Source organism: Oncorhynchus nerka, linkage group LG10 (assembly GCF_034236695.1).
Source record: "Oncorhynchus nerka isolate Pitt River linkage group LG10, Oner_Uvic_2.0, whole genome shotgun sequence".
NCBI lineage: Eukaryota > Metazoa > Chordata > Actinopteri > Salmoniformes > Salmonidae > Oncorhynchus > Oncorhynchus nerka.
This window is the reverse complement of record NC_088405.1, coordinates 43,935,770-43,958,615: the sequence shown is the minus strand read 5'-3', so window position 1 is coordinate 43,958,615 and position 22,846 is coordinate 43,935,770. Positions and strand designations below refer to the sequence as shown.

Here is a 22,846-nt window from a genome sequence, read left to right as displayed (position 1 = left end):
TTCGGTGGCGTATTTGAGCGTTGAGAGAGCACTGCTCCTATCCCAGCCTCGGACGCGTCCACCTCCACTGTGAATGCCAAAGAGGGATCCGGATGGGCAGCACGGGTGCCGAGGTAAACAGAGCCCTTAGTTGCCCAAAAGCCCTGTCCGCCTCAACTGACCACTGCAGTACAGGACCCCCCTTCAGCAGTGAGGTAATGGGAGCAGCCACCTGACCAAAACCCTGGATAAATCTCCAGTAGTAATTGGCAAATCCTAAAAATCGCTACACCCCCAATTACCGTGGAGGGAGTCGGCCAATTACTTACGGCTGAAATGCGGTCACTCTCCGTCTCCACACTTGATGTGGAAATGCGATACCCTAGGAAGGAGATGGCTTGATGAAAGAACAGGCATTTATCAGCCTTGACGTACAGGTCATGCTCCAACAGGCGACCAAGTACTCTGCGCACCAAGGACACATGGTCGGCGCGTGTAGCGGAGAATATGAAAATGTCATCAATATACACCACTACACCCTGCCGGTGCAGGTCCCTGAAAATCTTGTCTACAAAATGCTTGGAAGACTGAGGGCGCATTCATCAACCCGTACGGCATGACGAGTCACTCATAGTGCCCAGAGGTGGTACTGAAAGCCGTCTTGTGGTCATCCAGTTCCCCCCCCCCCCCCTTGGGTTGTGCCGTGGCAGAGATCTTTGTGGGCTATACTCAGCCTTTTCTCAGGTTGGTAAGTTGGTGGTTGAAGATAACCCTCTAGTGGTGTGGCGGCTGTGCTTTGGCAAAGTGGGTGGGGTTATATCCTTCCTGTTTGGCCCTGTCCGGGGGTGTCCTCGGATGGGGCCACAGTGTCTCCTGACCCCTCCTGTCTCAGCCTCCAGTATTTATGCTGCAGTAGTTTATGTGTCGGGGGGCTAGGGTCAGTTTGTTATATCTGGAGTACTTCTCCTGTCCTATTCGGTGTCCTGTGTGAATTTAGTGTGCTCTCTCTAATTCTCTCTTTCTCTCTTTCTTTCTCTCTCTCGGGACCATGCCTCAGGATGACTCCTTGCTGTCCCCAGTCCACCTGGCCGTGCTGCTGCTCCAGTTTCAACTGTTCTGCCTTATTATTATTGGACCATGCTGGTCATTTATGAACATTTGAACATCTTGGCCATGTTCTGTTATAATCTCCACCCGGCACAGCCAGAAGAGGACTGGCCACCCCACATAGCCGGGTTTCTCTCTAGGTTTCTTCCTAGGTTTTGGCCTTTCTAGGGAGTTTTTCCCTAGCCACCGTGCTTCTACACCTGCATTGCTTGCTGTTTGGGGTTTTAGGCTGGGTTTCTGTACAGCACTTTGAGATATCAGCTGATGTACGAAGGGCTATATAAATACATTTGATTTGATTTGATTTGTCTTCCACTCATCTCCCTCTCAGATACGTACCAGGTTGTAAGCGCTCCTGAGATCTAGTTTGGTGAAGAAGCACGCCCCGTGCATTGGTAGCGGGTAACTATACCTCACTATACCTACCTCATCTGATTCAGACCCAGATAGTCAATGCACGGGTGCAGATCCCCATCCTTCTTCTTCACAAAAAAGGAACTCGAGGAGGTGGGTGAAGTGGAGGACTGAATGTACCCCTGACGCAGGGATTCTAAAACATATGTTTCCATAGCCTCCGTCTCCGCCTGTGAGAGGGGATACACGTGACTCCTGGGAAGTGCAGAATCTACCAGGCGGTCTTTCGCACAATCGCCCCATCGATGAGGTGGTAATTGAGAGAGCCAAATCGGCATATTCAGGGAGAATGCGCACGGTGGAGACCTGGTCTGGACTCTCCACCGTTGTAGCACCAACACCTACCTGAGCACTCTCGCGACCACCCCATGAGAGCCCTCTGTGGCCAAGAAACAGTGGGGTTATGAAAAGCTAACCAGGGTAGGCCCAGCACCACGGGAAACGCAGGAGAGTCAATGAGGAAGAGACTAATTCTCTCTGTATCACCCCCCTGCATCACCATACCCAACGGCGTGGTGACCTCCCTAATTATCCCTGACCCTAATGGTGAAAGGGGAAGAGCACATCCACAGGAAAAATGGGGGTCCCTAAACTATGAGCTAATGCTCTATCGCTGAAATTCCCAGCCGCGCCTGAATCGACGAGCGCCTTATGCTGGGAATATGGAGAAAACTCAGGAAAAGTAATAGACACAAACATATGTGCAACAGAGGGCTCTGAGAGAGAATTATGCCAGCTCACCTGGTGTGATGCCCGAGTGCCCTGCCTGCTGCCTCGATTCCCAGAGGAACCATGGAGCCAGGTGGACAGTGGCCAGATAAAGGTTTAATTGCAGTAAAAAACCCTGGTAGTTCGAAGCCCTCCCGTCATACTCCTGGGTCAAGGAGAGATGGATCCCACTGGGTTCAGGCGGGAAAGATGCGCACAAGAGAGAACCCGGTTGTGCTGGTGGAGGCGCTGGAAGAACTCCCTGTCTCTCCCAGCGGTCCATCGTCTGGACAATGCGATCCATGGCAACGCCAGGATGGTGAAGCATAACTGCATGCTCCTGGATGCGCTCCTCCACCTCAATGGCCGGGGTACCCTCTCCTGCTGACTCCATAGCAAGGTCGAAGATTCTGTAATGTGGTGCGTGCTGATGGCAGGGAAGTCAGGCGCAGGAGAATGAACTTGGTAAATCAGAGCTGTTTAATAAACATCAAAACTTCCGAAAACCAAAGTATACAAAATAACAAATAGAAGGTGCAAAACCCGTCGCACAACAGAAATAACAATAAACACCTACATACGACAAACAATCTCCGACAAGGACATGAGGGGAAACAGAGGGTTAAATACACAACATGCAATTGAAGGGATTGGAACCAGGTGTGTAGGAAGACAAAACCAATGGAAAAAGTAAAAATGGATCAATGATGGCTAGAAGGTCGGTGACGTCGACCGCCGAACACCGCCCGAACAAGGAGTGGGACCTACTTCGACGGAAGTCGTGACAGTAGTTTACAGAGTTCTGGTGTTTATCACTAACAATGGGTTACACACATATGAACTCAAATACATTTGTTGGACATTTTTGTTTGAGTGTTAGTTCAATGTAACTAAGCTATTCACAGTACTGTAAGGAGAGTGGAGACAGGCTACTCACAGTTGGAGTCAATGATGTCTTTGCCGGGTCCTGGGGATGTGGGCTGGACACAGTACTGACACAGACAGTCTTTGCCATTGAAGGTGACCCTATCCCCAGCAGGAAACGGTCGTCTGTGGGAGAGACAGACAGATACATGGACTAATGGTCAGACACCAAACAGATACAGATGGATAATGTACAGGTCACATTAGGGTATGTCTGGCTGAGAATATCCCATGTATCGAGTAACAGTGTATAATTTTATTTGTTTAACTAGGCAAGTCAGTTAGGAACAAATTCAAATTTTCAATGATGGCTTAGGAATAGTGGGTTAACTGCCTTGTTCAGGGACAGAATGACAGATTTTTACCTTATCATCTCGGGGATTCGATCTATCAGCCTTTCGGTTACTAGTCCAACGCTCTAACCACTAGGTTACCTACCACCCCGTATGATGACGTGAACGTGTTTCAGCATTGTTGGAGTGACCCTTTGCAAGACCAAAGAAATCGATGTAGATAAGAAGATGCAGTCAGGTTGATAAGAAGAGTACAATAAGGTGAACAATAAGAGTAATGAGATAGATAATGAGTAATGCTTCTAGCTCTTGACCAGGGCTCATTTGAAAAATAGATTCTCAATAGTACTCTCCTGAATAACTAACATGCTGACTAGACCGAGTACGCACGTGCGTCCTCGTGCGCCATCGCACGCATGTCGATTTTGTCCATCCATACCAGACGATACCAATGAACTCTGAACCAACTTTATTAATTTGGGGACAGGTCGAAACGCATGAAACAATCATGGCCATTTAGCTAGCTAGTTTGCTGTTGCTAGCTAGTTTGTCCTGCTATATAAACATTGGGTTGTTATTTTACCTGAAATGCACAAGGTCCTCTACTCCGACAATTAATCCACAGATAAATGGGTGAACCTAGTTTCCAAGTAATCTCTCCTCCTTCATTCTTCTGCTTCTTCTTCTTCTTCTTCTTCTTTGGACTTTAAGGTGCATTACCACCACCAACTGGACTGGAGTGTGAACCTCAGTTCATCTTTCAATCACCCACGTGGGAATATGCTCCTAAAAACCAATGAGGAGATGGGGGAGGCGGGACTTGCAGCTCTTCAAGCGTCAAAAATGTTACAAAGTTCTGTTTTAGCGCCTGGCTACGCAGGCGCTCGTTGACGCACTCTAGCAGTTTGGATTAAATGATTGAATAACATGTGTAAATTTATTCTGCTACGCTCACACACATAATGCAAGCAGTATGGTCAGCATGTAAGGGATACATACAGTTCCAAAATAGGAGTATGCACTTCAAAATAAGTGTCTGTAGGTTTCGGGTGAGGGTTCTTACTTGCAGATGGTGCAGACGAAGCAGGCAGGGTGGTAGGTCTTGCCCAGAGCAGTGACGACCTCTCCCTCCACAAAGTCCCCACAGCCATTGCAGCGCGTCCCGTGCATTCGCTGGTAGTCCAGGGTACACAGGTAGTCTCCATTCTTCATGAAGAAGCCTCCCTGAGCCAGGTCACAGCCACACACTGCAGGGACACAAAAGCAGTCAGTAAGTCATGCTATTCTCTACCCTCCTTCCATGCATCCATCCATCCAACCATCCATCCATCAACCTATCCATTCATCGACCCATCCATCCATCCATCCATGTGTGGGTTTTCCATGTGGATGTGTAGAAATGTGTGTTTGTATGTCCATTAGGCTACTGAATGTCACTCTGACAAAAAGTACGATAAAATAAAGTCAAATGCCAATGCCTCTGTGGATATGTAAGGTGAATTATTTATTGTGTTTCCAGAGACAAGAACAATATCTTCCACCTTCAATTATAGAGATATGGAATATAAATAAATGATTAAGAAGGCCGCTCCTTGGGTCTTCCCATATGGGATTGCTACCAATGCTGTATTTTGCACTTGTAAATAATGAACAGCGAGCTACAAATGTATTGGGAAAGTGACAAATGTGTTGTTGTATTGGCTCTGTACTCCAACACTTTGGATTTAAAAGGATACAATGACTACGAGGTTAAAGTGCAGACTGTCAGCTTTAATTTAGGGGTATTTTTTATACCTGTTAGGAAATTACAGCACCTTTTGTTCGTCGTCCCCCCATTTTAGGGGACCAAAAGTATTGGGACAAATTCACTTACAGTGGCAAGAAAAAGTATGTGAACCCTTTGGAATTACCTGGACGTCTGCATAAATTGGTCATACAATTTGATCTGATCTTCATCTAAGTCACAACAATAGACAAACAGAGTCTGATTAAACTAAGAACACACAACAATTATACTTTTTCATGTCTTTATTGTACACACCATGTAAACATTCACAGTGCAGGGTGGGAAAAGTATGTAAACCCTTGTTATTAATAACTGGTTGACCCTACTTTGGCAGCAATAACCTCAACCAAACATTTTCTGTAGATGCGGATCAGACCTGCACAATGGTCAAGAGGAGTTTTCCTCTTTACAAAACTGTATCAGTTCAGAAATATTCTTGGGATGCCTGGTGTGAATCATCTCTCTTAAGATCATGCCACAGCATCTCAATCGGGTTGAGGTCAGGACTTACTGGGCCATTCCAGAAGGCATATTTTCAGCACCTTTTGCGCGCAATGATTACATCAAGCTTGATTACATCAACAAGCTACAAACTTGTTGGATGCTTTTTCTGTTTGTTTTGGTTGTTTGGTGTTTCAGATTATTTTTTGTCCAATGGAAATTAATTGTATATAATGTATTGGGACATTATGGAGCCACTTTAATTGTAAATAAGAATATAATATGTTTCTTAACACTTCTACATTAATGTGGACGCTACGATGATTATGGACAGTCCTGAATGAATCTTGAATAGTGATGAGTGAGAAATATTATACCCTCCAAAAATGCTAACCTCCCCTGTTATTGTAATGGTGAGAGGTTAGCATGTCTTGGGGGTATGATATGTGTGTGTCTGTGACTTTCTCACTCATCATTATTCACGATTAGGCCTACCGTGTCGGCATAGGTTTGATTCCAGCCCATGCCAATCTGGCACAAATGACTTGATTGACTTGATTTAGTTACACATTTCTAATATGGTCAGTCTAGGGATTTTTACCCTCGACCTTTACAAGAAATTAACAAATTAGACACTTTTGCATTACATAAATAGGGGTAAAAAAAATAACAGTAGGCTGCACCAAAATTTGTTTCCATTCACACAAAGTGTTGGGTAAATTGCCACAGTAGATTTGCCATGATAAACGAGGAAATACTTTATTTATATTGTACAGATGTCAAATAGATAAATTGCTCTTAGTCTGTTCAAAAAGGACTAAGTTGTTCCAATGACAATACCAACCAGAGGGTGAAACTACAGTGCATTCAGAAATAATTCAGACCCCTTGACTTTAGAAATTTTGTTACGTTACAGCCCTATTCCAAAATTTATTAAATAAACAATGTCTCATCATTCTACACACAATACCCCATAATGACAAAACAACAAGGTTTTTTAAATGTATTGCAAATTTATATAGAGAAATAAAAAGCGTATTTACATTTACAAGTATTCAGACCTTTTGCTTTGGCCTTTCACGCACCTGTGGGCTCCGACGTGTGCGTCCCAGCTGCATGGGAACCTGAATGCTGGGTTCGGGGGCTTGGGGTGCTCAGAAAACCGGGATACTGGGGTGGTGTCAAAAATGCGCTGTCTCACTCATCCTTGGAGGCGGTTGTCGATCCTGATTGCCAGCGTTATCAGGGACTTGAGGTCCTCTCCCAGTTCCCTTTGAGGCCAGTTCATCATTGATTGAGGTAGACAAACCCTGGTGGAAAGCGATGACCAGGGCCTCGGTATTCCACCCACTCTCGGCGGCAAGGTTGCGGAACTCAATGGCGAAGTCAACAACTGGTCTGGCCCCTTGGTGGATATTGAACAGTCGACTGTCCACTTCTCGTCCGCCGTCAGGGTGGTCAAAGACTCATCGCTGCTCGGCAATGAAGGCTAATATGGAACTGCAGGATGGTGACTGCAGTTCCCACATCGCCGTTGCCCACGCCAGGGTCTTGCCCGAGAGTAGAGAGATGATGTTGGTGATCATGGCCCGATCGGTGTGGAACGAGAAGGACTGTAGCTTGAACACCAGAGAACACTCAGTGAGGAACCCTTGCATCTTTCCAGGTGGCCAGCACACCACTTGGGGGCTGGGATCTTGGGTTCCTGGTTCAAGTTTCTTTGAGGAACTACAGCGATGCCTGTAGCGCTGAGCGATAAGACTTGGACATTGGCTCCTCCTGGGTTGAGGCTGAACTGTGGTTGGAGGGAGTCGATAAGTGTCCGCAGGGTTTCTGATATTTGGGAGAGTTATTATTGCTTCTGCCCCAGCAGTGCTCCTTGTTGGGTTAAAACATTATTTATCTGGGTGAAGCTTGCTGTGACATGATAAGGTTGGACCCAGGTGCAGAGAAGAAACCAGATGAGGAATCAGTGGTTAAGGATAAACATAATACTTTACTGAGCAAATTGGACACACTTGAGTGCACACTTGAGTGCCATTAATGTCTCGAGGATGGTCTCTGCTGTCCTCTGGTTACAGGTGGAACCATGACATACTGTATGCAACGAGCCGCATTCACTCCCAATGATGAATTGACCCAGAGAGAGAGAGAGAATAACATTTATTTGGATTAAGGCTCAGAGATTAGTTAGATTAGATTAGTTCTTAAACTAATCGAATTGAGCGAGAACCATCAGTCAGAGGTAATGTCTAGCAGTGTCCCAAATGCACCCTATTCTCTAGTGCACTACTTTTGATCAGGACCCATAGGTATCTGGTCTAAAGTAGTGCACTACATACAGTATGTTGGGAATATGGTGCCATTTGGGAAACAGTCCATTTGATTGGTTCTCAGCCCACCTTGTCTAAAGCAGGTTTAGGCCACACAAGTCAGGCTGGTTTGCATGCAAGGTAACAGTGTTCTCTGTTGTAAGGGCTTGTGTATGTCTCCCTGTGTGAGAGGCGGCGAGCTATAACAAAGCAATTTGTAATTGAAAGTGAAATGCATGGACAGTGCTAAAATGAGTTTTTCTCTAAGCGTAGCATGCAATGGGTTCCTCTATAGACACACATAAATACCACCTTGGGTTTGTGTTCTGTGTGTGTGTGTATGTGTATGTGTATGTGTATGTGTATGTGTATGTGTATGTGTGTGTGTGTGTGTGTGTGTGTTTGTACATGTGCATGTGTACAGTATTTGTGTATGTGGAGGATAGGGACTGTGGGAGTTTCAAACAAACTGACAAACTGACTAAAGACCTGGCATTAAACAAGTCATGTGTGTTGATGATTCAACCATATACGCATCAACAACCACAGATAATGAAGTCACTGAAACCCTTAAAAAAGAGTTGTTTGGAATGGGTGGCCAGTAATAAACTGGTCCTGAACATCTCTAAAACTAAGAGCATTGTATTTAGTACAAATCATTCCTTAAGTTCTAGACCTCAGCTGAATCTGGTAATGAATAGGTGTGGCTGTTGAACAAGTTGAGGAGACTAAATTACTTGGCGTTACCTTGGATTGTAACTGTCATGGTCAAAACATATACATTCAATGGTTGTAAAGATGGGGAGAGGACTGTCCTTTAAAAAGATGCTCTGCTTTTTTGACACCACACTGCAAAAAGCAAGTTCTGCAGCCTCTAGTTTTGTCTAATCTTGATTATTGTCCAGTCGTGTGGTCCAGTGCTGCAAGAAAATATCTAAGATGCAGCTGGCCCAGAACATAGCTGCACATTTTTCATTGTAATCAGAGGCCTAATATTAATACTATGCATGCCAGTCTCTCTTGGATAAGAGTTGAGGACTGACTGCAATCACTTCTTCTTTTTATATAAGAAAGATTAATGTGTTGAAAATCCCAAATAGTTTCACAGTCAACTTACACAGAGTTCTGACACACACTCTTACCCCAACAGACGTGCCACCAGGGGTCTTTTCACAGTCCCCAAATCCAGAACAATTTCAAGAAAGTATTATATAGAGCCCTTATTGCATGGAACTTCCTTCCATCTCATATTGCTCAAATTAACAGCAAACCTGGTTTCAAAAAACAGATGAAGCAACACCTCACGAACAACGGCTCTCCCCTATCTGACCTAGATACAGTAGTTTATGTGCATTCATTGATGTGTAGGTTACGTGTGCCTTTAAAAAAAATGTTTGTATTTCTGTCCTTGAGTTGTTCTTGTCTATTGATGTTCTATATTATGTCATGTTTCAGGTTTCGTGTGTACCCCAGGAAGAGTAGCTACTGCTTTTGCAACAGCTAATGGGGATCCTAGTAAAATACCAAATACCAAAACACGGGGAATATCATAGAGGATACAGTAAAACCACGCACACATTTTTAGCATAATACATTTTTTCTGACTAATGTACATGTAGGAGCAAGCATGTTGCAATAACAATGCAAATTAAGTTAAAGGGGGCATCCCACATTGTAACCTATTCCCTATATAGTGCACTCCTTTTAACCAGGGAGCATAGGGCTCTGATCAACAGTAGTGCACTGTATAGGGAATACGGTACCATTTGGGATGCAGCTAAAGACAACAGAATCAACAATTTGACAGTTGCTTTTACACTTTTTAAGAGGATAGCTCTAATGTATGCTTTGACAACTGCCAGCCCACACACACACACACACACACACACATGCACATACCCCCACCACACAGTGCCTGTAAGGACAGCGGCACCAACAACACTTGACATAGACAGATTTAGGGCTTTATCTCGGTGTGTGAGGCAACTGTACTTTGATTTGAGGAGGGGGTGAGCAACGCCAAATCACAAACACTCACCCCGTCAGAGATTAGCTATAACAACCTCAACAGTTGAGGTTCATCCAACACAGAATATCTGAAATAAGATACACTATATATACAAAATATGTGGACACCCCTTCAAATTAGTCATTTCGGCTATTTCAGCCACACCTGACAGATGTATAAAATTGAGCACACAGCCATGTACATTTCACTGGCCTGCACAGGTTCCTGACCTTAGCCTAATCGAACACTTTTGGGATGAATTGGAACGCCGACTGCCAGCTAAGGCCTAATTGCCCAACATCAGTGCCCAACCTCACTAATGCTCTCGTGGCTTAGTGGAAGCAAGACGACGCAGCAAAGTTTTTGTCTACCACGAAAGTGGAGAGGTGGGCATTTCTCTCTGTATTTCTCTTTTTATTATAGAAGAGTGTCATTTCCGGTCACAACTTGCAGACTTGTTTACGTGCTGCTGTGCGTTTTGTTGCTAACCTTACTTTGCTACCTGACAACTTCACGTTTTTTACTTTTAATTACCGTTTATATTTTTTTGTTTTTCCCTCACTCAACTTTTTTCCATTCAACTTTTTCACTCCGGACGCTTTATCTGGACGTGGTTCGTCAAGACCTCCACCAGCCGAAGCTAAGTAGTAACATTAAAATGATGCCTTCTAATTGCAGTTGCTGTACTCGTAATATACAGGAGAACGATCGCCTTGCGGCGAGGATAGCTGTGCTACAAGCCCAGCTTCAGATGCAGTCGTTAGGCAAGGGTAATTTCAGTGTAGGAAAGGATGAAACAGCGTCGGTGCCACTAGTAAGTACAGATAGTAGTATAAATCCCCATCGCACGGTCTCTGCAGCCAGACAACTTTCTCATGACTTCTTGAGGGAAATGCTGTAGGAATGCTCAACCGGTGTCGCTCATTCAGCCGACAAAAACTTTCAACCGGTTCTCCCCATTAAGCAGCGAGTCGGAGTCAGAGGCCGAGCCTTCTCTGGTCTCTACTCCTCCCGTTATGGGGTCTGAAATGCCGAAACCTCCCACCATTAGCTCTGACAAATTGAAAACCCTGGTCATTGGCGACTCCATTACCCACAGTATTAGACTTAAAACGAATCATCCAGCGATCACACACTGTTTACCAGGGGACAGGGCTGCTGACGTTAAGGCTAATCTGAAGATGGTGCTGGCTAAAGCTATAACTGGTGAGTGTAGAGAGTATAGAGATATTGTTATCCACGTCGGCACCAACGATGTTAGGATGAAAGAGTAAGAGGTCACCAAGCGCAACATAACTTCAGCGTGTAAATCAGCTAGAAAGATGTGTCGGCATCGAGTAATTGTCTCTGGCCCCTTCCCAGTTAGGGGGAGTGATGAGCTCTACAGCAGAGTCTCACAACTCAATCGCTGGTTGAAAACTGTTTTCTGCCCCTCCCAAAAGATAGAATTTGTAGATAATTGGTGAGACTCACCCACAAACAGGACCAAGCATGGCCTGTTGAGGAGTGACGGACTCCATCTTAGCTGGAGGGGTGCTCTCATCTTATCTACAAACATAGACAGGGCTCTAACTCCCCTAGCTCCACAATGAAATAGGGTGTAGGCTAGGCAGCAGGCTGTTAGCCTGCACAGTCAGCTCAGCTATCCCCATTGAGACCGTGTCTGTGCCTCAACCTAGGTTGGGCAAAACTAAACATGGCGGTGTTCGCCTTAGCTATCTCACTAGAATAAAGACCTCCTCCATTCCTGCCATTATTGAAAGAGATTGTGATACCTCACATCTCAAAACAGGGCTACTTAATGTTAGATCCCTCACTTCCAAGGCAGTTATAGTCAATTAACTATTCACTGATCATGATCTTGATGTGATTGGCATGACTGAAACTTGGCTTAAGCCTGATGAATTTACTGTGTTAAATGAGGCCTCACCTCCTGGTTACACTAGTGACCATATCCCCCGCGGGGGGATCCTTCCACACTCTTCCACACTCTCTCTGCCTACCCAAGGACATTAGAGGACAAAAATCAGTTAACCACCTGAGGAACTCAATTTAACCTTTCGCAATACCCTAGATGCAGTCGCACCCCTAAAAACGAAAAATATTTGTCATAAGAAAATAGCTCCATGGAATATAGAAAATAGCCGAGCAATGAAGCAAACTTCCAGAAAATTGGAACGGAAATGGTGCCACACCAAACTGGAAGTCTTACAACTAGCTTGGAAAGACAGTACCGTGCAGTATCGAAGAGCCCTCACTGCTGCTCGATCATCCTATTTTTCCAACTTAGTTGAGGAAAATAACACCAATCCAAAATGTATTTTTAATACTGTTACAAAGCTAACTAAAAAGCAGCATTCCCCAAGAGAGGATGGCTTTCACTTCAACAGTAATAAATTCATGAACTTCTTTGAGGAAAAGATCATGATTATTAGAAAGCAAATTACAGACTCCTCTTTAAATCTGCATATTCCTCCAAAGCTCAGTCGTCCTGAGTCTGCACAACTCTACCAGGACCTAGGATCAAGGGAGACGCTAAAGTGTTTTAATACTATATCTCTTGACACCATGATGAAAATAATCATTGCCCCTAAAGCTTCAAGCTGCATGCTGGACCCTATTCCAACTAAACTACTGAAATAACTGCTTCCTGTGCTTGGCCCTTCTATGTTGAACATAATAAACGTCTTAATATCCACCGGATGTGTACCAAACTCACTAAAAGTGGCAGTAATAAAGCCTTTCTTGAAAAAGCCAAACCTTGACCCAGAAAATATAAAAAACTTTCGGCCTATATCGAATGTCCCATTCCTCTCAAAAGTTTTAGAAAAAGATGTTGCGCAGCAACTCACTGCCTTGCTGAAGACAAACAATGTATACGAAATGCTTCTAGTTTTAGACCCCATCATAGCACTGAGACTGCACTTGTGAAGGTGGTAAATGACCTTTTAATGGCGTCAGACCGAGGCTCTGCATCTGTCCTCCTGCTCCTAGACCTTAGTGCTGCATTTGATACCATCGATCACCATATTCTTTTGGAGAGATTGGAAACCCAAATTGGTCTACACGAACAAGTTCTGGCCTGGTTTAGATCTTCTCTGTCGGAAAGATATCAGTTTGTCTCTGTGGATGGTTTGTCCTCTGACAAATCAACTGTAAATATCGGTGTTCCTCAAGGTTCCGTTTTAGGACCATTATTGTTTTCACTATATATTTTACCTCATGGGGATGTCATTTGAAAACATAATGTTAACTTACACTGCTATGCGGATGATGCACAGCTGTACATTTCAATTAAACATGGTGAAGCCCCAAAATTGCCCTTGCTGGAAGCCTTTGTTTCAGACATAAGGAAGTGGATGGCTAGAAACGTTCTACTTTTAAACTCAGAAAAAATAGAGATGCATGTTCTAGGTCCCAAGAAACAAAGAGATCTTCTGTTGAATCTGACAATTAATCTTGATGGTTGTACAGTCGTCTCGAATAAAACTGTGAAGGACCTAGGCATTATTCTGGATGCTGATCTCTCTTTTGACGAACATATCAAGACTGTTTCAAGGACAGCTTTTTTTCCATCTACGTAACATTGCAAAAATCTGAATTTTTCTGTCTAAAAATGATGCAGAAAAATGTATCCATGCTTTTGTCACTACTAGGTTAGACTACTGCAATGCTCTATTTTCCGGCTACCCGAATAAAGGACTAAATAAACTTTAGTTAGTGCTAAATACGGCTGTTAGAATCCTGACTAGAACCAAAAAATGTGATCATATTACTCCAGTGCTAGCCTCTCTACACTGGCTTCCTGTTAAGGCAAGGGCTGATTTCAAGGTTTTACTGCTAACCTACAAAGCATTACATGGGCTTGCTCCTACCTATCTTTCCGATTTGGTCCTGCCGTACATACCTACACGTACGCTACAGTCATAAGGTCTCCTAATTGTCCCTAGAATTTCTAAGCAAACAGCTGGAGGCAGAGCTTTCTCCTATAGAGCTCCATTTTTATGGAATGGTCTGCCTACCCATGTGAGAGACGCAGACTCGGTCTCAACCTTTAAGTCTTTATTGAAGACTCATCTATTCAGTAGGTCCTATGATTGATTGTAGTCTGGTCCAGGAGTGTGAAGGTGAACGGAAAGGTACTGGAGCAACGAACCGCCCTTGCTGTCTTTGCCTGGCCGGTTCCCCTCTCTCCACTGGGATTCTCTGCCTCTAACCCTATTACAGGGGCTGAGTAATTGGCTTACTGGTGCTCTTCCATGCCGTCCCTAGGAGGGGTGCGTCACTTGAGTGGGTTGAGTCACTGACGTGGTCTTCCTGTCTGGGTTGGCGCCCCCCCCTTGGGTTGTGCCGTGGCGGAGATCTTTGTGGGCTATACTCGGCCTTGTCTCAGGATGGTATGTTGTTGGTTGAAGATATCCCTCTAGTGGTGTGGGGGCTGTGCTTGGACAAAGTGGGTGGGGTTATATCCAGCCTGTTTGGTCCTTTCCAGGGGTATCATCGGGAGGGGCCACAGTGTCTCCTGACCCCTCCTGTCTCAGCCACCAGTATTTATGCTGCAGTAGTTTATGTGTCGGGGGGCTAGGGTCAGTCTGTTATATCTGGAGTATTTCTCCTGTCTTATCCGGTGTCCTGTGTGAATTTAAGTATGCTCTCTCTAATTCTCTCTTTCTCTCTTTCTTTCTTTCTTTCTCTCTCTCGGAGGACCTGAGCCCTAGGACCATGCCTCAGGACTACCTGGCATGATGACTCCTTGCTGTCCCCAGTCCACCTGGCCGTGCTGCTGCTCCAGTTTCAACTGTTCTGCCTGCGGCTATGGAACCCTGACCTGTTCACCGGACGTGCTACCTGTCCCAGACCTGCTGTTTTCAACTCTCTAGAGACAGCAGGAGTGGTAGAGATACTCTCAATGATCGGCTATGACAAGCCAACTGACATTTACTCCTGAGGTGCTGACCTGTTGCACCCTCGACAACTAATGTGATTATTATTATTTGACCATGCTGGTCATTTATGAACATTTGAACATCTTGGCCATGTTCTGTTATAATCTCCACCCGGCACAGCCAGAAGAGGACTGGTCACCCCTCATAGCCTGGTCCCTCTCTAGGTTTCTTCCTAGGTTTTGGCCTTTCTAGGGAGTTTTTCCTAGCCACTGTGCTTCTAGACCTGCATTGCTTGCTGTTTGGGGTTTTAGGCTGGGTTTCTGTACAGCACTTTGTGATATCAGCTGATGTAAGAAGTGCTATATAAATACATTTGATTTGATTAGATTCCAACATCTAGTGGAAAGCCTTCACATAAGAGTGGAGTCTGTTATATTTGAGGGACCAACTATTGGGGGACCAACTCCATGTTATTGCCCATGATTTTGGAATGAGATGTACAAGCAGGTGTCCAAATACTTTGGTAATGTAGTGTAACTCCAAATGAGTGGATTTACTGTAACCACTGCCTGTTCATACTGTTGAAATGATATTATGGCTATGTGACTCTCAATGCCACAGTACTTGCCTTCAAGTAGGATTTGATGACCTGGCTAGCTAACTAGCTAACTGACTAATTGTTATTCTCGATTTCTGGACTGTGTACAGCAGCTGTGGGAAAATATGAACTAATTGGCTGTTCAATCTGTTTATTATAATATTGACAAGGCACTTGTAACTTTGACACAACAGGAGATAAACAGGCCACACATTGTAGTCCTCTGGGCCTTGGGTGAATAAACAAGCAGAGACTGTGATTCATTGGGACCAGGCTATACTTGATGTGCATTAGTTTGGCTCACACTTGGGGCTATAATCAGTGACCTAGTTACCAGCGACAACCATTTTCAATGGAAGGAGGAAACATGAGGAAACAGTGATGGTGATTGGTGATGAGAGAGCTAGCAATAAGAATTGAAAATCAAAGCAAATCAAATCAAATTCTATTGGTCACATGCTCTCAATTGTGCATCTGTCAAAGTTTGAGAGTGTTTTCGGTGACAAGCCAAATTTCTTCAGCCTCCTGAAGTTGAAGAGGCGCTGTTGCGCCTTCTTCACCATGCTGTCTGTGTGGGTGGATCATTTCAGTTTGTCCGTGATGGAACTTAAAAATGTCCCACTTTACATACGTGGGTGCTCCCTCTGCTGTTTTCAGTTGCACAGGGTTGGGTCGAGACCCCGGGTCTCGAGCTAAATGACGAGTTTGGAGGGTACTATGGTGTTAATTGCTGAGCTGTAATCGATGAAATTTACATACACTTAGGTTGTAGTCATTAAAACTCATTTTTCAACCACTCCACAACCACTCTTTTTAACAAACTATAGCTTCCGGGCCTCCTGGGTGGTGCAGTGGTTAAGGGCGCTGTACTGCAGCGCCAGATGTGCCACCAGAGACTCTGGATTCGCGCCCAGGCTCTGTCGTAACCGGCCGCGACCGGGAGGTCCGTTGGGCGACACACAATTGGCCTAGCATCGTCCGGGTTAGGGAGGGTTTGGCGGGTAGGGAAATCCTTGTCTAATCGTGCACCAGCGACTCCTGTGGCGGGCCGGGTGCAGTGCGAGCTAACCAAGGTTGCCAGGTGCACTGTGTTTCCTCCGACACATTGGTGCGGCTGGCTTCCGGGTTGGATGGCGCTGTGTTAAGAAGCAGTGCGGCTTGGTTGGGTTGTGTATCAGAGGACGCATGACTTTCAACCTTCGTCTCTCCCGAGCCCGTACGGGAGTTGTAGCGATGAGACAAGATAGTAGCTACTAAAACAATTGGATACCATGAAATTGGGGAGAAAAAGGGGTCAAATAAAAAAATTCAAAAAATAAACTGTAGCTTTGGCAAGTCAGTTAGGACATCTACTTGGAGCTTGACACAAATAATTTTTCCAACAATTGTTTGCAGACAGATTATTTCATTGTATCACAATTGTATCACAATTCCAGTGTGTCAGAAGTTTACTAAGTTGACTGTGCCTTTAAACGGTGCCTTTAAAATTCCAGAAATTATGTCATGGCTTTAGAAGCTTCTGATAGGCTAAATTACATCATTTGAGTCAATTGGAGGTGTACCTGTGGATGTATTTCAAAGCCTACCTTCAAACTCACTGCCTCTTTGCTTGACATTATTGGAAAATCAAAAGAAATCAGCCAAGACCTCAGAAAAAAATGGTAGACCTCCACATTTAAACCATTTAAGCTTTAAACCCTTTTACCTCATGAGGAGCATAGGTCATACCACCATCAACAAATTATCTTCAGGGTTTGGTACTGTACTTACCTTTACAGGTGAAGCACTTCAGGTGGAAGTGCTTGGACTGGACCCTCAGCACCTCACCCTTACATGGCTCCCCACACTTGTAGCACTGGATCAGAGGCTTCTCATTGGAATTGTGTGCGTCCTGAGCATGTGCCACTAGAATAGAACAGAACAGAACACAAATAGACATGAGTATGAAACACTGTAATCACATGCACTACACTGTTAAAATAGAAAGACTCAAAACACCATAATTGTGTTCTGAAACCATGAAAAGTATATCATGTAAATATTGATTGATGATGATTTTCAGACCAGACTTGAATTAACATTTTAAATAAGACACTGGGAATTTAATATTTAATATTTTTCCTATGGTAGAACATTTGACCAATTATATGCTTCAGTTGCTATTGTGAGATTATAAATTATGTTAAAATCAAAATGTTTAGGGGTATGTAAGTTATAGCGCAATTAACATGTATAGAGTGGGCCTTCATCACTGGTCTGTTTGTGAAAACACTGCTTTAGTCCATTCAGCCAGTCTTCAGGAATAAACTGTTGTGCTGAACCACCCTTGTTACACTGAGAACATGGGACCTGATTCAGACATGTCGACTTACCATATACTCAAGTCAAAAAGTCCATGTTAAATCAATTTATCTCACATCTGAATAGGAATTATTATTTTTTTGTCTGCTTTGTTTAGACAGATTAGAAGCAGGAGGAGATGGAGAAGGAGTGAAAGTAGAACAGGCAGAAGTGGGAATAGAACCCCCGACTTTTGGGGCAGTAAAATGGCACATTTAATTAGAATTTTACCCACTAAACCACACAGACACATACCATGTGAAGAACTTGGGCCCCCATATCAGAATACAAATGATAGATTAAAGACAAATTGTGAACTTCAAACATTGTGCTGCCATACTGTTCAGAATTCCCCTAATTTCTGGGGCATGGAGGTGGTTAGAGGGCATTCGTGTTTGGTGTGTCCTCTAGCAAACTCTGTGGTCTTGTATTAAAACAGGCATGTTTGCGTTCGGCCCTGCTGTATTCAGGCCCTTCACAAACTCAGACAGGAAAGAGCACACCAAACGCTCTGGTGAAAATCTCCAAAACAGTCCAAGAAAGTATGCGTTTAGTAAAACTAAATAGATATAATAGGTATACAGCGCATTCAGAAAGTATTCAGACACCTTGACTTTTTCCACAATTTGTTTACGTTACAGTCTTATTCTAAAATGGATTCATTTGTTTTTTTCCCCCCTCACCAATCTACAAACAATACACCATAATGACAAAACAAAAACAGGTTTAAAAAAATAATAATTCTGAAATAGAACATTTACATAAGTTTTCAGACCCTTTACTCAGTACTTTGTTGAAGCACCTTGATGGAGACCACTGTTTTCTTGGGTACCTTAAAAGCTGCAGACATTGTTTTGGTATCCTTACCCAGATCTGTGACTTGACACAATCCTGTCTCAGAGCTTTACGGACAATTCCTTCGACCTCATGGCTTGGATTTTGCTCTGACATGTTCTGTCAACTGTGGGACCTTATATAGACAGGTGTGTGCCTTTCCAAATCATGTCCAATCAATTGAATTTAATACAGGAGGAATCCAATCAAGTTGTAGAAACATCTCAAGGATGATCAATGGAAACAGGATGCACCTGACCTCAATTTAGAGTCTCATAGCAAAGGTTCTGAAAACGAATGTAAGTAAATAATTATATTTTCTATTTTTAATACATTTGCAAAAATGTCTAAAAACCTGTTTTCACTTTGTCGTTATGAGGTATTGTGTGTAGATTGATGAGGGGGAAAACAATATTTAATACATTTTAGAATAAGGCTGTAACGTAACAAAATGTGGGAAAAATCAAGGGGTCTGAATACTTTCTGAATGCACTGTATGTTCCAAGACAGACAAGAGATACGATCACCTGCTCGTTGAACATCTCATTCCAAAATCATGTGCATTATTATAGAGTTGGGCCCTCCTTTGCCACTGTAACAGCCTCCACTCTTCTGGGAAGGCTTTCAACTAGATGTTGTAACATTGCTGTGGGGACTTGCTTCCATTCAGCCACAAGAGCATTAGTGAGGTCGAGCACTGATGTTAGGCCTGGCTCGCAGTCGAAGTTCCAATCCATCCCAAAGGTATTCGATGGGGTTGAGGTCAGGGCTCTGTGCAGGCCAATCAAATTATTCAACACCAATCTCGGCAAACCATTTTTGTATGGACACCGCTTTGTAGACAAGGGCATTGTCATGCTAAAACAGGAAAGGTCCCTCCCCAAACTATTGCCACAAAGTTGGAAGAACAGAATCATCTATATTGTATGCTATAACGTCAAGATTTCCCTTCACTGGAACTAAGGGGCCTTGCCCCGAACCAAACCTTATAGTTGGTACTATGCATTCGGGCAGGTAGCGTTCTCCTGGCTTCTGCCAAACCCAGATTTGTTCGTCGGACTGCCAGATGGTGAAGCTTGATTCATCCTTCCAGAGAACGCATTTCTACTGCTCCAGAGTTCAATGGCGGCAAGCTTTACACCACTCTAGCCAACGTTTGGCATTATGCATAGTGATCTTAGACTTGTGTGTGGCTGCTTGCCCATAAAAACCCATGTCATGTCATGAAGCTCCCAAAGAACAGTTCTGGTGCTGAGGTTGCTTCCAGAGGCAGTTTGGAACTCAGTAGTGAGTGTTGCAACCGAGGACAGACAATTTTTACAAGCTACACACTTCAGCATTCAGCGGTCCAGTACTGTGAGCTTGTGTGGCCTAACACTTCGAGCAGCTGAGCCGTTGTTGTTCCTCCAGTTCACAATAACAGGACTTACAGTCGACCGGGGCAGCTCTAGCATAGCAGAAATGTGATGAACTAACTTGTTGGAAAGGTGGCATCCTATGACGATGTCACGTTGAAAGTCACTGAGCTGTTCAGTAAGGCCATTCTACTGCCCATATTTGTCTATAGAGATTGTATGGCTGTCTGCTCAATTTTATACACGTCAGCAACAGTTGTGGATGAAATAGCCAAATCCACTCATTTGAAGAGGTGTCCACATATTTTTGTATAGTATATGTAATAGTCGACATAGGTTATCCAAGGATACATTTTTTTTTAACAAACCCGCTTTAGTAGGACCAATTTTGGTTAGTAAGTCTCGAGATGGGAAGACAACATTTTGGAAAACAGTTTAAAATCTGTGTTCATCAAAGACAGGGGTCAATAGTGAGAACACTGGGTTCGTTATCTTTTTTTAATACAAGCATAATTAGTGCTGAATTCACATCTCCCCCACATTGACCCTTTGTGAACGTGTGTTACTCATTTTGATAGCGGATATAATTGCTTCCCACATTTTAAACAGACCTCAGGAGGAATACCGTCTCATCCAGGTGATATGCCTTGATTTATGCTATCCAATACCCCTTTGAGTTAATTGAAGAAGATTTCAAATCAAATCTGATTTTATTGGTCGCAAAGACATGTTTTGCAGATGTTATCGCAGGTGCAACAAAATGCTTATGTTTCAATATCCAACAGTGCAGCATACCTAACAATTCAGGCTCCCAGCCAGGGTGTCTTCCTCTATTGAGAGAAGAGGAGTTCTTAATTATTTTAGAAATGACTTAGTCTGGCTGGGTGTGCGGTTTTATAATCTGAGGTATACAGTTCTTTATAGAAGTGGGAGAAACTTTGATTGATTAATGTGGGTTCTGATAGTAATTCCCCTGTTCCAGATTCAATAGTTGCTATAACAGCTAATTGATCATTACTGCTTAGCTTGTTGGCCAGTAAATGACTAGGACGATTACCATGGAAGCAATGGTTGAGTCAAATTCGATGGATGGCAAATTCTGCTCTCTAATCAGTTAATTGAGCTCTGTCTCAACCTTGGAAAGAGGAATAGCTACCTGGTCATGAGTGTTTGTTGAGAACGATCTAACGCAGTTAAACATTTCCAATTCTTTTATATTCAAACCACATGCAAATGCAGTTAAAAAAAGAATTATAAAACCTTTGGTGGCATTCCATAGAACCCTTCGGTCATCGACTGCCTTTTAATTGATAATTATGTATTCAATTAGATCCATTTGACATCACAGAATGTAGAATTATGTAGCAATGTACTTTGAAATGCCATCTTGTGAATCTTTTAGTACATTCTAAGATTTGAATATGGCAGTAATAAGCTCATATGTCGAATTTATATTTTCTTGTTTAAAGAAAACAGAGGTGTAGATAATAGTATGAAATCGAAATGTGAGAATGTTTTATGCCTGTTTGAGTAGAAAGTGTTCTCTTTTGCTTTAGGATCATGTGCTCGCCAGGATTCAATGAGGTTGTAATCAGAGAGTATATGCTGGGGTGGATTTTTCTTTTGTCAAACTTTCTTTATTGTGACAAATGATGATAGAATTATAAAAAATAAAAAAAATTATACATTATGATTGCCGAATAAGGTATGTGAGGCAGGTGATGTCATCATGTAACTATAAAGCTACACTCCACATTTAATTCTAAATTCCTACTGCTTGCTAAATAAAATAAAATAAACTTTAAAAATAATGTTTCTTTTCAGGACAAGTATTGTCCTGACTTTCAAGTATGTAATAGCTTGCCTTTCTTCTCTAGTTGGCTGCCAAAGTTCACCATCAAATGATTTCAGATCTCTCAGAGTGCTAGTTTCACCATAGCGCGGACCGTGGCGATAAGTTAACACATGAACATTATGAGAATATAGCAAATAATAGTAAACTATTGCATTCTATCCATGCTAGCTTTCACGGGCTACCTGAGACATGAAACATATAGGTGGGAGGGCTGTCGCCAATGTATTAAGCCTGAAGCACAATTTGCCTAAATGTGTAATGGAGACACTTAAACTACTTCATATTGGAGGCCACGCCACATGTTATTGTATCCTACTTTTGAGATTCCTATTGTTATCTTGTTGCTATATTTGCACAGCTTCATTCATGTATATACATGTTGCATATTGCTATTAATATGTTTAATAATTGTATATTCATATTGCAATGTATTAACATGATAGCAGTTAGTAAATTAATTATGCATTCATATACTATCATTATTTATTGTTATTATTTGCTATTTCTCTGTCTCCCTATAGAAAAACTGGTGGATCATATTGAGCTCCGGGCTGACGTTTTGAACATGTTTTGTATAAGTGCTACTGCTAACATTAGCAGTCCGTTAGCTGTTTTTTTCCCCATGAATATGAAATAGAATGCCTTACAGATCTTTGACCTGTCTTACTTTATCAATATAAAAATGTGAAACACCTGGTAGCCTATTCTTGCATTCAAATGACCTAGTGGCCTCATGGGTGGAATGTTATTCATATTTGTCATACTTTCGTCATTAATTAAACGTTTTTTTTTAAATGTAACACCTAAAATCTGGTGTTTCTAAGACAAATGGTTTCGTTATATTTCAGTCTTCTGTGATGTATATACAGTGTAATAATGGGATGCAAACTCAAAATGTAATACATGTCAACTCTATATCTGACATGGTACAGGTGTCTTCTTTTTTTAAGCCCATAACCCTGTGAGTGGTGTATACTTTTGTTTTAAAGTAGATTTGTTTAAGACT

At 43.0% G+C, this 22,846-nt stretch overlaps 1 protein-coding gene across 1 annotated transcript in view; it reads right to left on the bottom strand.

Moving 5' to 3' along the window:
• The window catches only part of ablim1a (actin binding LIM protein 1a), a 112,613-nt gene that overhangs the window by 43,106 nt on the left and 46,661 nt on the right, over positions 1-22,846 (bottom strand). The window contains exons 2-4 of the mRNA XM_065023443.1: positions 17,227-17,361; positions 4,489-4,672; positions 3,146-3,258 (exon numbers count right to left, since the gene is read on the bottom strand). Coding sequence (XP_064879515.1) covers positions 3,146-3,258; positions 4,489-4,672; positions 17,227-17,361 — 432 coding nt within the window. The remainder of the gene's footprint in view (positions 1-3,145; positions 3,259-4,488; positions 4,673-17,226; positions 17,362-22,846) is intronic.